Source organism: Saccostrea echinata, unplaced genomic scaffold (assembly GCF_033153115.1).
Source record: "Saccostrea echinata isolate AGI-Se365-2 ecotype Australia unplaced genomic scaffold, CSIRO_AGI_Sech_v1 ptg000002l, whole genome shotgun sequence".
Taxonomy (NCBI): Eukaryota; Metazoa; Mollusca; class Bivalvia; order Ostreida; family Ostreidae; genus Saccostrea; species Saccostrea echinata.
The window spans coordinates 31,633,113-31,647,683 of NW_026889751.1; the positions used below are offsets into that span (position 1 = coordinate 31,633,113).

The 14,571-nt window shown below is 34.9% G+C and overlaps 1 protein-coding gene across 1 annotated transcript in view; it reads left to right on the top strand.

Annotated features, from left to right (window-relative positions):
• The first annotated feature begins 3,216 nt into the window (after positions 1 to 3,216).
• LOC133178276 (protein DDB_G0287365-like) overlaps positions 3,217 to 14,571 on the top strand; it is a 28,773-nt gene continuing 17,418 nt past the window's right edge. Inside the window, exons 1-9 of the mRNA XM_061313016.1 lie at positions 3,217 to 3,354; positions 4,719 to 4,938; positions 5,283 to 5,440; positions 5,739 to 5,919; positions 6,338 to 6,514; positions 7,286 to 7,507; positions 7,686 to 7,790; positions 8,545 to 8,681; positions 14,246 to 14,318. Coding sequence (XP_061169000.1) covers positions 3,217 to 3,354; positions 4,719 to 4,938; positions 5,283 to 5,440; positions 5,739 to 5,919; positions 6,338 to 6,514; positions 7,286 to 7,507; positions 7,686 to 7,790; positions 8,545 to 8,681; positions 14,246 to 14,318 — 1,411 coding nt within the window. The remainder of the gene's footprint in view (positions 3,355 to 4,718; positions 4,939 to 5,282; positions 5,441 to 5,738; positions 5,920 to 6,337; positions 6,515 to 7,285; positions 7,508 to 7,685; positions 7,791 to 8,544; positions 8,682 to 14,245; positions 14,319 to 14,571) is intronic.

Consider the following 14,571-nt stretch of genomic DNA (forward strand, 5'->3'; position numbering starts at 1 on the left):
GAACACATTAATTACATTTTTTAAAAGAAAAAATAGGTATCAAAATTGAGAATTTGAAAATCAAGATTGGATCTCAACTTAATATACGAGGGGTGATCAAAAAGTTCGCGAACTAATTGAATAACTTCCATAAAGGAAATGAAATTAGGTTTCAGTGTTCATCATTTTTCAAAGTAGTCCTCTCCGATTTAAATGCATATCTGCCACCGTTCTGCCCATGCGCGAATCACGTGATACAGGCGGCCACGTGACATGCCTCGAAGCGTTCCGTTCACAGAAGGTAAAAGATTTTTCCGAGTCTTATATTTCTTACCATGAAAGTTATTTTTTATAACAAGAACAGTCAACTTGTCAAAAATGGCCAAATATCGGCAATAGGATGGGTAGATAAGGATGTCCTTTCCCGAAATGAGCATGGTGACCATCACAACCCTAGTCTTCTGTCTTGGGAGCGTCGTTTATCCAATGTGGATAAAGTACGGGCGCCTTTTTTTTTTTATCATATCTGATATGTTTAAAGTCTAAAGTAAACGATATTTTAGGGATTCAATAACTATATTATTGTAAAGATATTCAACTATTTTTCTAAATGTAACTTGGCGGTCTTTCATATCAAATTGCTCAACTGAGGACACATCCCTTCCCCATCTTGCTTTCACAGGGCAAGAGAACAAACATCATTTTTAACCATCTCCCTTCTTTCACTGAAACAATCAATCCAATGAATGATTGAACTCCTGGCAAGTCTTTTGTCTTCATAAACTTTGTACAAATTGTTATATGCTACTGCAAAGGAATTTCCAAGATACACATTAAACTTTACAGCCGTTCGCTACTCGAGTACGACTGAGTCCATCATTTTTTGTCACAAGTAACCTACCTATTGACGTCATTTTCACATTGTGACGTCACAAACATGGAGCAAAACATTACATAAAACTGCTATTTATAGAACATATGTATGACTATATGTGTGCCAAATTTCATTCTGATCTGAATTGTGTTTTTCTAAATATAGAGATAGTTCGCGAACTTTTTGATCAACCCTCGTACTATGTCAGGTTATTGAAGTTATATTGGTAAAAATTGGCATGAGTTGGTTGTACAATTGCACGAGCTTGAGAGTGCATGCATGCATTTATTCAGTCAACGAGTGCTAATATTATTCATTTTAAGTTAAGTAACTTGTTTTTTATATAACTTTGACATTTCCCATTGATTTATATTAAGTATTTTAATTTAATACATATAACTCAGAATTAATTAGAAATTTCAATACCGGTATTTAAATTTAAACCGTGCAATAACAGTGTCTGTTCTGTAAGTGTTCAATATATTTCAGATATTCACTTCAGCTTTTCCATCGTCAGCTTTCTTTAGTTATGTACATGTGTGTAGTTATTAGTTTATTCCGCTATCACTGGCATACGGGTTTTCTTTCCCAACTTATTCGATACTTAAGAGTATGCTCTGAATACGATCAATTATTAAACTTAGACATGATACTAATAGATAAGTTAATGTTACATGGATTTCAACAACCTCGTTTAAAGTCGGCATTTCGTAAACTCTATGGCCGTTATAATGACCCTGTTAGAAAATATAACCTATCATTGTGTTGTATTTTTGCCAACGTGTTACACACCAATTGTAAGGCCTTTGTTTGTAGTCCCCTACCGGTGAAACCGGAGGGGACTATAGGCTTCCTCTGCGTCTATCCGTCCGTCTGTCTGTCTGTCTGTCCCACTTGGTTTTCCGCATTTTTTTTCCCTAAACGCTTGTAGATATTGAGCTGATTTTTGGTACGTGAGTGTATCTTGATGAGTTACAGATCAAGTTTGTATTTCGTTCCGCTTCATTGACTTTTCACGAAATTTCAACCTTTTCAATTTTTAAGGTTTTCCGCAATTTTTTTTTCTAAATGCTTGCAGATATTGAGCTGATTTTTGGCATGTGAGTTTACCTTGATTAGTTATAGATTAAGTTTGTATTTCGTTCCGCTTCAATGATTTTGACGGAATTATGGCAATTTCAATTTTTAACGGGAACCAGATTACACTTGCCGGTAGGGGACTAGTATTGCTAATGCAATACTCTCAGAATGCTTGTTTATACTAAACTTGACTAAGGAAGATTCCGTCTAAAATGCCCTTATTACTTAAAACAAAAAATGCATCAAGTATATTTCATTTGGGTAAAAATATTTTTATTAAGTTTGTCTTGATCATCTATTGGGTTGTCACATGTCTTATGCATTGTGATTGTTATCCCAGTGTGTAAACGTGAAGAAGTTTTCCGAAATCTATCAGTTAGAGTAATCTAAACACAAGTTCAGATAGAGCAAGCTGCCGTAGGCAAAGATATATGGAAAACGTGATTAAATCAAAATTAAAGACAGAAGAGGGCAATCAATTTATATACAAGATCAAGATAATGAGAGAGAGAGAGAGAGAGAGAGAGAGAGAGAGAGAGAGAGAAAGTTTTAATCTTTCAAAAATTTTCAAACCTTACAGTGATGTGTAATATGTGAAATTTCTGATTTCCGTTCGACTTCATTATCATAAACAAGAACATATGCACTTGAATTTGATCATGAAACTTAGGCTTAACAACCAAATACAGGCCCGTAGGAAGCAATTTCAGTTGGGGGGGGGGGGGGGGCACAGCTATACATTTTCAGTTGAGGGGGCACTATCAACTACCAAAATTCCGTGACAAGCAAAAAAAAAGGTCATCAGACGTTTTTTATTGAGGGGACACAAGCATATAGTAGAGCTCTATGTTTTCCATAGTAAACTATATATCGGCAAAATTATTTGGGGGGCACCCCCCCCCCCCCGTGCCCCCCAGTTCCTACGGCCATGAAATATGTGATGAAGACAAACTTAAAAAAAAAAATAACCAAAATGAAATATGCTTGATGCAAACTATGTTTTAAGTAATAAGGGCATGCTTGATTTCTGAACCTTGTATGAACTTTATTTCATCACGTGGTTATTAAAACAATGATACAGGGTAGCTATGTTTCGTGACAAAATAAATCTGATACCACTTCATTAATGGCGCTCATTCACGGGTCAACAATTTTAAGGAAGTATAAAGTTGCGCAAATAAGAAAATTACTTTCAGACCTTTCGTAGATTTATCTAGGGGTCGAAGGCGCTGAAGGACACCCTTCAGAAGACAAAATTCTCTGAAACAGCTGATCAACAAATTATGGCTGTCAGAAAACTGTGCTTACTTCTCGGTTTCTGCGCAATTGCAGCTGCGCAGATAAGTTCTAAGTATTGTCCACATGAGCAACCTGACGTTAAGTACAAGGTTTGGTCTTCTGAGAATAGTTGGAGTTCTGGGGTGAGTAGCGTGTTAATTTTCTTTTTTCTTTTTAGTTTTCATCTAGCTGACAAGGGATAATGTACTATGCAAAAATTATTTTGAAATACAAACTCTTTTTCTACACATCTGCAATGACATTTTATGCATTAATTACTACGATCATATTGTTTAAAATAGATTTTATAATCTATATAGCAAGTTTATATAAAGCGTAAACTTTCCTAACCCAGGTAATTATACTCGCCAGCACTTAAATTAATTCCAAAATAAATTTGTTAAAAAGTATATGTTGTTTACGTCAATATTTTTTAAATGTGTAGTTCGAAGACATTGGCAACACTAGATAGGTGTTGGCCACAATGGAGAACATGAGTAGCATGGCTGTAGAAACCGTGGAGGGGGGGGGGGCTCGACCAAAAAGGAAAAAAATCCAAATTGCCTCTTAGGGGCCTGAGAAGAACAGAATTTCTCAAAAATATGTCTTGCAACAATAAGTGTGGCCAGTAAATTGTCCAAAGTGAATATTTGACTAACTTGCTAAAGTAAATAATAAAATCACTCAAGAAGAATTATCAAATTATCATGGAAAAAAGACAGCAAAACAATTTATGTAAGATATATAGTCAATGGTCTTGATTGCCTACATAGGGTTGATATAAATTTATCATTTAAATCTGTTTACCGATAATACAATTTCATATTATTAAGCATTTCAAAGTAATTGACTTTCATGGTTGTAGGGAAGAAAAGAGAAAAAAAGTAAACATTTAATTTTAAAAATATAATTTACCTCTAATTCGATTGAGGAGTTCTATAAAGATTATAAATTTATTTAAAAAAAAAAAAACAATTTTTTTTCTTCCTCTCTACCTTGTGGTGAATACATTAACGTAAAGAACAGAACAGTTACTATCTATACCCCGTCTCCCGGCCAATTTGAAATAGATATAGGATCAAGGGATATGCAGATGGTGGAGGTAGCATAAATTGCCTTAAGTGTTTAATGACGAAAAAAAATCAACATACTTGATTTTAATATGCATTTAGTAGCAAATATTTTATCAGGACTCTCTTCCGTTACGGGGGGAGGAGGGGGATTGGTTGGCTCTCTTTGAATCCACCTTTGAATTTGTTTCTCTCAAGAAGGATTTACATTAACAATGGGTATTTAAGCGGGGTATAATTTTTTTAGTGTGCAGAGAAAGTAAACAAGAAATCAGATTTAGGTCTAAGTTTAAATTAATTAATTATGGTGGCCTCTCAATATGAGTGAAAAATTCTGGAAAGTGACGTTAAATAAACAAACAAAAAACATCAATTATTCAATTAATTAATAAAAATATGACGTTGTTCTAACGTAGCATTCTTGTTTCTTTCTTCAGAAACTACCGGAAGCTACAACAGACGTAACTTTAGATGACGGGTTCTACCTACTTGACACGTCAATTGACGTCAGAAGCGTCACGGTTGGCAAGGACGCTACACTTGTGTTTAAGGATGTTGACCTCACCGTCAAGACTCGCTACATCCTGGTCCGTGGGGCGCTTTATCTCGGCTCTGAAACGTGTAAACTCAAAAGCATCATTGCCATTACCTTATATGGTAAGTTCATTACAGTAAATGTTAATAGAAATGAGACTGCTTATTGCTGATTTTTAATAATTAAATTACTAATATTTCATTGCATCGTTTGATTAAAAAAAAAAAGAAGAATTTACCTGCATGGTGGGCGGTCAAATACTTGTAGTACAGCTACTGGAGAATATACAATATAAGAAAATATTCACTGGATGAAAACGCTGAAACAAATCATTCCTTGATCATCACACACAGGCATAGGAAAATTACCCATAGTTTATTGCAATAAAAACTAAGTAAATATTCATTACATAATCCTGGTCAATGTTTTTCTTAAAAGTAAACATTTTATTATCATCATTTTTAAGGTGATAAAGGTGATGTTTCAATATCTGGTTTTGGAGAGAAATTCATTGGAGTAGAGAGTGGCGGAATTCTCCATCTTCACGGAAGTGACAAACTGCCGTGGACTAAACTGACCCAGACGGTCAGGAAAGCGAAGGACGGAGAAATCTCAGATATATACGTAAGAATGTAGATCTTTTCAACATTAAACAATATTATCTGTGAGTTGTCATAGTTAATATGCAGTCATGAAATTCTATTTTTATTTTTTAACTTCAAAAGGAATTGATTTCTGTGATCTTGTATTTGAACAATGAAATATGAAGATAACGAACAGAAATCTAACTGAAAAGTCCACTGAAACAATATAAATCTACATTAGATTTTTGATCCGCTCCAAAAGTTCGCTTTATTTAGCAATCCAGTGGAGCGCATCAAAGATCTATTTTTCATGAAACTAGTATTTCATGTTATTGTAGAACGATGATGGTGTCAGAAAAGCCCACTTTCAAGGAATTGTAATGTATATCTGGAACGCAACTTCCGGGGAGCTAGAGGAAGCGAAACCTGCGTATGCAGCTGGTCGATACACAGTCACCAGAGCCGGCAATCAGTGCGAGGCTGATCAGGATGCCAAACAGTTTGAAGAAATGCTCAACGGTATTTTACTTTACTTCATACCAATGCGCATGTTTTGACATAAAGTTCATTTCTGAAAATTAAGCCTCGCTTCTGACATAGCTCTTGCTATTTTCCATCGGAATTTAAGGCTTTTTTGTTAATGAAAATCAAGGTTGGGAATTTTATTTTTTTATTTATTTATTTATTTGGTGAAATTTAGAGCGGAAAGGATAATGTCCCTTAAACCTTATATTTTGCATTTTTGGTAAGCTTACTGCAATATCACCTTTCTAAAAGCTCTTAATTTAATTTTAATTTTTTAATGAGTGTATATTCGGAATTTTCTGAGCAAAACTCTGAACATCAGAACTTTATTTACACCCCTGTTACAATGGAGTTTAAATAAAGTCGTTTAAATTGAAGAGGCATTTTTAACGCGATTTTTTTTCTTTTATAGCTGTACCCGACGGAAAAATAGTTGGTTTGGCTTTAATACGACATCTCCTGCACAGAAATATAAATTACGCCATGTTCTACGAGATCTTTGAAAACGTCGCCTTCGGAAAAGTGACGGGAAATAGTGGTGTGCGTGATCTTCGTCTGCATGACGCTTGGTCTTTCATCATGAAGAAAGGTATCTAAAATTTTCTTTCAATTTTTGAATTTTAAACAAATAAGAAACTGACAATTTTATTTTTATTCCCTCTTAAGGTATTGTCTGCTTGTTTGTTTGTTTGTTTTTGTATATGACTAGTTTCAACCTCAAGTTTCAGTTTTAACGATGGTTTTCCGTCAGAAGACTTTTGAATGATATTTGATATTTATATATATGAAAGCCTTGAATTAATCTTTTTGTCATCACATACTCGCAAACGAATGTACCCCGTTTGAATAAAAAACACGAACAACAGTGATCTCACGATCTTATAGATCCTTTAACAAAATTGTGGTCGCCCGCGTGGCGCAGTGGTTAGAGCGTTCGCTCTGGAGTCGCGGAGTAAGGAGTTGATCCTTACGTCGCGGGTTCGAATCCCACTGTGGGACGTGGAGACCGGTCCTTCGGATGAGATCGTATAAACCGAGGTCCCGTGTCACAGTAGGTGCTGGCACGAAAAAGATCCCTCACTGCTCAATGGCCCTAAGTGCCGCGTATTGGTCAAAATTTCAGTGTAGCTCTCCACCGGCAAGTGGTGGCGTCTCCATATGAGTGAAAAATTCTCGAGAGGAACGTTAAACAATAAACAAACAAAGAAACAAAAAACAAAACAAAATTGTGAACAAGACACTACTTTAAGTTTGTTTTGTTGTAGTTTTGAATTCACCCACTGAAGTGGTTCAAAGATCACATGAATTTATAGATTAAAGACTTTGGCTTCTGTCCTTTGTAATGTTTCACATGTTTTAGGTGACAGCTCTACAGCCCAAGAATTACTTTTGAAAGACGATAAAGTAAAGCTGGAGCGTGCCGCCGAGTTATACCATTACGAAAATAATATCAAGTTCACTGTTAGGAGCTGGGTTCACACCATTCGTCGTGGTGCCTGCTACTCCCGAGGAAAGAGCGCTCAAGCTGACATCGCTGATCCAAAATTATCACTGACTAGTGACGTCACTTCCTGGACAGATGGTACGTATTAACTGGATGATCTGCATCATCTAGCGATAATGATTGAGATTAAAATCAATGTTAAGTATTACACCACCGACAATTTTAGGAAGTTAAATTCTTCGGCACTAAACTAAATAGTAATACTTATCTCCATATTTCATTGTACGTAAGAGGGGTAATAGCTTACATTTTTTAGGCGATGAAGTGGTCCTCCTGTCTACCGATTATGACCCAAAACAAGCGGAGGTGACCACTATTAAACAATGTGATGACTGTGGATCGAAGGAGACGAGAATTAATCGTACGTATGAAGCCTCAGTTTGACAGAAACATATATATGACAACCTGCTAGTGACTGTATTTAACTGTTCATTGAAGAAATACTGTATATATATTACTTTTGGGGTGTAAGATATTTGGCGAAATAAATTTTCATCAATTTACCGTATTTTTGATTTAGCGCTTTCTGAGTGTGTTAGATATCAACATATCCTCAATTCTCATTGTATCGCGGGTTCCATTGTATCGCGGTATATTTCAAAAATTCGGATACATAGCTCATATCCTTTTTGTTGATGGACTATCTGTCTGTCGTCTGGATGTTGACTTTTGTGGTGATTAAAAAGTATGGAACATCCGTTGGAAAATGTTTTATTCAAATAAAACGTAATTTTACAGATTTCCATTCCCGTTTTTATATTTATTTAGACCATTGATTTTATAACCTGTAAAATCTATAATAAAGTTCATATTTTGAAAGTCTTAAGTTTGTATTATTGTTTAGTTTTCATGTAGAAAAATAAAAATTGAAATCCATGTCAGTTATAAGCTTCCATGTAAAAAGTAAAAATTTGGAATTACACTTTTTATGCAAAAGAATTAAGTATCGCGATATAATGAGACACCAGTATATAACGAATAAAACTTGTTTTAGCGGATTCTGCTTTTCCCAAAAAGCGCTAAATAGAATACAAGGCCAAATATACTGCAGTAATGCCTATACACTATATTTTCCCATTGGACATATTTTCTGTTTATTTTACATAAAATTGCAGTTGAACCTTTGTTCGCTCACTTTGGACAAATGGTTAATGGCGTCGATATGCGAGGAGAAGTTGCTCTACTTAGCCGTAATATAAAAATCCGAGGGGCACCGGCAGCTAATAGCAAGACACTCGGGGGACATATCAAGGTAGGTTTTTTTAAGTTTCACACTTTTAAATTTAGAAATTATCCTTTTCACATATTATATTTCCACATTAATTAAAAAAAAATCTGGTTTAAGCAATCGGCAATCTTGGGCATAGTTCGCTACCTTCCATACAAGCACTGGATATGATTGGTGGAGGAATATGCATCAAATCGATGCATTTCTACTCTGGAACTGCTTTTTAACTCATTTCATATTTCGCACTGCATAAAGTTCACCAAAAAATTCCCTATCTTATCCAATTCTTCCTTGTATATTGGTTTTCATTACAACCTTCTGTTAGTAGTATTTAAAAGCAGACACATATTGTTGAACGTGCCACAAAGTAACTCAGATTTCAAAGGAAGATATTTGGAGGAATTTCGAATTAGATCACATGACTGGTATTAGCAAAATGGTAGAACACCGTTCACGTCCAAGGTAATACGTGCGAGGCACAAGCCACCCAATTGCAAGGAACTCTGAGCAGGTTAAACGTAAAATAATGATAATGGCAAACGTGGAAAGTGGTAACTTAAACAATGAACTAAAAAAGTTTCATGAAATACGGTTGATTTCTGAGCCTTGATTAAACATCACATATTGTATTACGGGGGTTGTCCGGTAAAGATCGTGGACAACACGTTTTTATTGAAAAGTTGAAATTTTAGCAAATGTTCTTTTGTCATATTGAAGTACTTTTTATAGGATATAGATGAAAATACGGAATTTATTATCCCCTCGCAACGGAGAGCTGAGGATTTAGTAAGGCAATCCTGTGTGTGTGTTTGCTAGTGGGTGTTATGTCCTGTGCGAAACGGAAGTGACGTAATTTGTATCGGATTCAATGTCGAATGCTGTCTTAATTTATAGATATGTTCTTTGCGAGGGGATGCTTCGCTTTGCGGTGTCCTTGTTATACTTGAATGTGCGTAAGATATGGGCATACAACTCACAATAACAAAATCAGAAAATACGCGAGTATTATTTCTAAACTAAAAAAGTTGGAGTAAAATTTTTCATATTTACTATTTACTAAACACCATAAACAGGTGAAAGTGGAATATTACTACATAAATAAGGAAAGTTGACGATGAAAAAGCTTAAGTCATCTCGTTTGTCATACAGTTGTTAGTTGGCCCTTATTGTCTATAGTCAGTAAAACATCCAAGTATGAAACAGTTGTGGCAGACTCTGTGGTTTCTTTTATCTCAAGTTCACTGGGATAACTATTGTTAATTGATAGAATATCGTCGATGTATCTGAATGTCGAATTGAAGGCCACAGCAAGTGCTTTCCTCTTCTCATGTAAAAGTTTTTGATTATTAATTATGAATTTGAATATCAATTATGACGTTAACCAAGACATTTTCTAAATTTTCAGCTGTTTCCCGAGCTTTTGGAAATGGGAAAGTGGTTAACACTTTTAAAAAAATGGCGACGTTTTATGACGCAACGGCGCACCAATTTTTTTTAGAACTAGTAATGACGGTTTTACAGACTCTAAATAATAGATATAGAAATAAATCAAATATATATTTTTATATATAAGTGGAATTGTTGTATTGTAAGCGGGAGCTTTCTCATTCTCATTCGATTCCCGGGGAAAAACAGAAACAAGAACGAACAGCTACTGATAAAAAAAAAACAAAAAACAAACAAACAAAAACAAATTAAAAAACAACAACAACAACAACAAAACAAAGCAAAGCAAAAATAAAAAACACCCCCCCCCCCAAAAAAAAAATCGCCGTCACTGCTGGATCATAGAAAAAGATTGCCCTGTTTAGTTGAATGTAGCGAGAGTACTGTCCATTGATTATTAAGCACATCTTTAGAAGGTCCCTTTTTGCTCGAGATTTGTTTCTTGTCTGTATATGTTGGAATTCTAGCTTCTGCATCAGCGAAATTTCCCGAATTTAAGTAGCGTTTATCCAATTTATTTATCTTTTTTAGCAAGAATGAAACATGACGCTAGTTTAGACATTTGACGTTATAATCCATGCGCTATAAGGGGGAACAACAACTAATTTTAAATCACATATTTTGTTTGGTTTTTTAGCATATATCTATTCTTAAATGAAAATTTTAAAATGCAATGTTGATTAATTTTCACTCTAGACAATTTGTACACGATTTTACCGGACAACCCTCGTAAGATGCTTTAGGGTAGGTCATTTTCTTTGCTTGCGTGACATGCTACATGTATATTGATTTGAAGGCCTGCGTTCATGGCACATAATGAACGGGTCAATAAACAAGTGAAGATATAATTCGCTCAAAAGCGTTAATTTAAATTTTAGAAGTCACGAACTCTGCCTTAGGAAATAAGGCTATGGGCTATTAGTTTTAGAAGGACAGTTTAAAGAAAAGAGATTTAGTAATGAAGTAAATCAAAGCATATTCAAACAAACGTACGTGTGTATATATTTACCTAAATATGTATTTTTTTTATTAAGAGTGTTGGAAGTTCAGGCATTCATAACACCACAACACTTACCGTCACAGTAGCTCAGTCGGTAGAGCGCTCGCTTCGTGATCACAAGGTCTTGGGTTCGAACCTTGGTCGCAACTGACATAAGTCGATAAAAAAAAAAATAGGTAACATCTGTTCCTTTGCCAAGCGCTCGGCACTTTGAAGTGAAAATTGTGGGTCTTTCGGGTGAGTCCTTAAAAGCCGAGGCCCTGTGTCATGGTAGTTGTTGCCACAACAAAGAACCCTCACTGCTTAATGGCCCAGAGTGCCGAGTAAAGGTCAAAATGTGAAGCCCTTCATCGTATGTGGTGAAGTCTCTATATGAGTGAAAAATTCTCGAACGGGACGTAAATCAAGATACAATCAATCAATCACGGACGGAGAAGTCAAAAGGTTAAAGTATAATGACTTTTTTATTTGACTTCACAAAGGTTCAACGCCGTTCATTGGCAACGTCTTGAACGGAAATCCAAATTCACGCTAACATTGAACAGTAACGGCTGCTCCCTCAGTTTGGTTAAATGGATAGGTGTTTGGCACTTTAACTGGAATTATATATATTCAAAGAAGTGATATTTTACCAATTTACTTTGAAATCAATAAAATTTTATGTCAACATGAGCATTAAGTTGTAAATTTTGGAAGGTCATCATGTCATAATACAAAGATGGCTGTGCAGGAAAAAATTCATAACATGCTAACATGCATTCTTCAATTTTTAGCTCTACTGGTCAGAGACCAGAAGAGCTTATGCGATAGTAAGTCCGTCGTCTGTCTGTCTATCTCTCTGTCTGTCCGTCTGTCTGTAAACAATTTTTCAAAACGCTTCTCCTCCTACAGTTTTGGTCTGATTTCAATATAACTTGGCACACAAGTGGACTACACTTTTGATTTCAATGAACGGTGTTGCCATGGTTACTAAAAATAGAAATTTCTGTGAAATTCCTTAAAAGTGCTACTTCTCCTACAGTTTTGGTCTGATTTCAGTATAACTTGGTTCACAAGTGGACTACACTAAGATACATAATTTAGTGCATCAGTTTTTGATTTCAATGAACGGTGTTGCCATGGTTACTAAAAATAGAAATTTCTGTGAAATTCCTTTAAAATGCTACTTCTCCTACAGTTTTGGTCTGATTTCAGTATAACTTGGTACACAAGTAGACTGTATAATGGTACATAATTTAGTGCATCGGTTTTTGATTTCAATGAACGATGTAGCCATGGTTACTAAAAATAGAAATTTCTGTGAAATTTCTTTAAAATGGTACTTCTCCTACAGTTTTTGTCTGATTTCAATATAACTTGGCAATCAAGTAGACAACACTAAGATACATAATTTAGTGCATCGGTTTTTGATTTCGATGAATGGTGTTGTCATGGTTACTAAAAACAGAAATTTCTGTGAAATTCCTTTAAAATGCTACTCCTCCTATAGTTTTGGTCTGATTTCAATATAACTTGGCACACAAGTAGACTACACTTTGGTACATATTTAAGTGCATCGTTTTTTTATTTCAATGAACGGTGTTGCCATTGTTACATGTACTAAAAATAGAAATTTCTGTAAAATTCCTTTAAAACGCTACTCCTGCTACAGTTTTAGTCTGCTTTTAATATAATTTGGCATACAAGAAGATTATACTAAGATACATAATTTAATGCATTGGTTTTTTGATTTCAATAAACAGTGTTGCCATGGTTACTAAAAATAGAAATTTCTGTGAAATTCTTTTAAACGTTACTCCTCCTACAGTTTTGGTCTGATTTCAATATAATTTGGCACACAATTAGAATACACTACGATACATAATATGTATTTCGGTTTTTGATTTCAGTGAATGATGTTGTCATGGTTACTAAAAATAGAAATTTATGTGAAATACTTTCAAAACGCTACTCCTCCTACAGTTTTTGTTTGATTTCAATATAACTTGGCACAGAAGTAGTCTACTTCAAGATACATAATTCTACTTATTGTTGCGTGTTGCAAAGTTTCAAATCCAAGTGCTACTTTTCCTTTGTTATACGTACAGACCAGTAGAGCTACAGTCTCATCAGAGACTTCTGGTTCAGGATAGTCGTCAGTGTTATGACATGATGAACGTCCCAGCTTTACAACGGGAGTGTGGAAGTAATAGTATCGGGTGTCCGGATTTCATTTATGATAAACAAAAGTAAAAAGTACTAAAATTTGTTTTGCATGAAATGTGGAGATAAAAAACAGTATTCAAGCTCAAAGTCCGTTTAAACAATATATACAAATCGGAAGCAGAGCCAACACGGACCTCCAAAAACATCAGAGGTGGGATCAGGTGCCATGGAGGAGTGAGCATCCCCTAGCCTGCTGACCGGTCACACCCACCGCGTGCTCCTTGTCATGATCGGGAAAAACAGAAAAATATGTAGACAATTCAGTGTGTAAATAATGGCCTAACAATTAGCATGAAAAAGATGTTATAGCTGTAAACGGCATAACTTTTTTTTAGAGGGGGGGGGGGCATTCACAATTGTGCTGCCTGTCACCGCTCTGCAACGTGCGGCAATCAACTTCCTGTGACAAAGATCTGGTATAATGATTTGTACCCGCAGAGTTTATGTCATTTCGACAGAAATCATTAATATATACAGGGTTTTTTTTAATATCGTTTGATGATATACGTACTATACTTCATCTCCGATTTTCATATCAATGAATTATAGTCTATTGGTAATTTGATACTGAAAATCAGAGTGTGCATTTATGTTGATCTTGCAAGATATGTGGGTGATTTATGAAAAAACCCATACTTTTCTTATTTGAAATAATTAAAGTTATGTCATATTAGAAATTTTTGAGCACTAAGACCCTTTTTTGCGAAAAAAAAACCTTTTAAATATATGTAATAAAATTTTGAGGCCGATTTGATAATTAACATGGATATTTACTTTTCAAACTGTGTTTTTTCTGTGTTTATTTTCATAGTAGAAATGCATGAATAACTGCTATGTAATTAAAAAAAAATGAAATTACTGGATATATAATTAGACAGGGTCATATTTATTTCAGCAGTGTCTCTGCTAAAATTTAGTTCCTAGTAAAACTTTGTAGGTCCTAAAGGGTTTCAAAGAAGCACAGGTCGAGAATATAGAGCTGGTCAATATGGGTCAGTTAGATAGCCTAGGTAAGCACGTGGACGCTACCTCTACAACATAACTAAGCATACCTAGAGAAAATACATAACTACGTGTACATTTTAATTAAGCTACAGTTAACAGCAGGAATATTTACAGTCATCAACATAAGCAATCAACAATATGAACATTTACAGTCAAGAACAGGAGCATTTACATGTACAGTAAAAATATGAGCATTTACAGTCAACAATTTGAACATTTACAGTTAACAACATAAACATTTACAGTTCATGTTGTAAA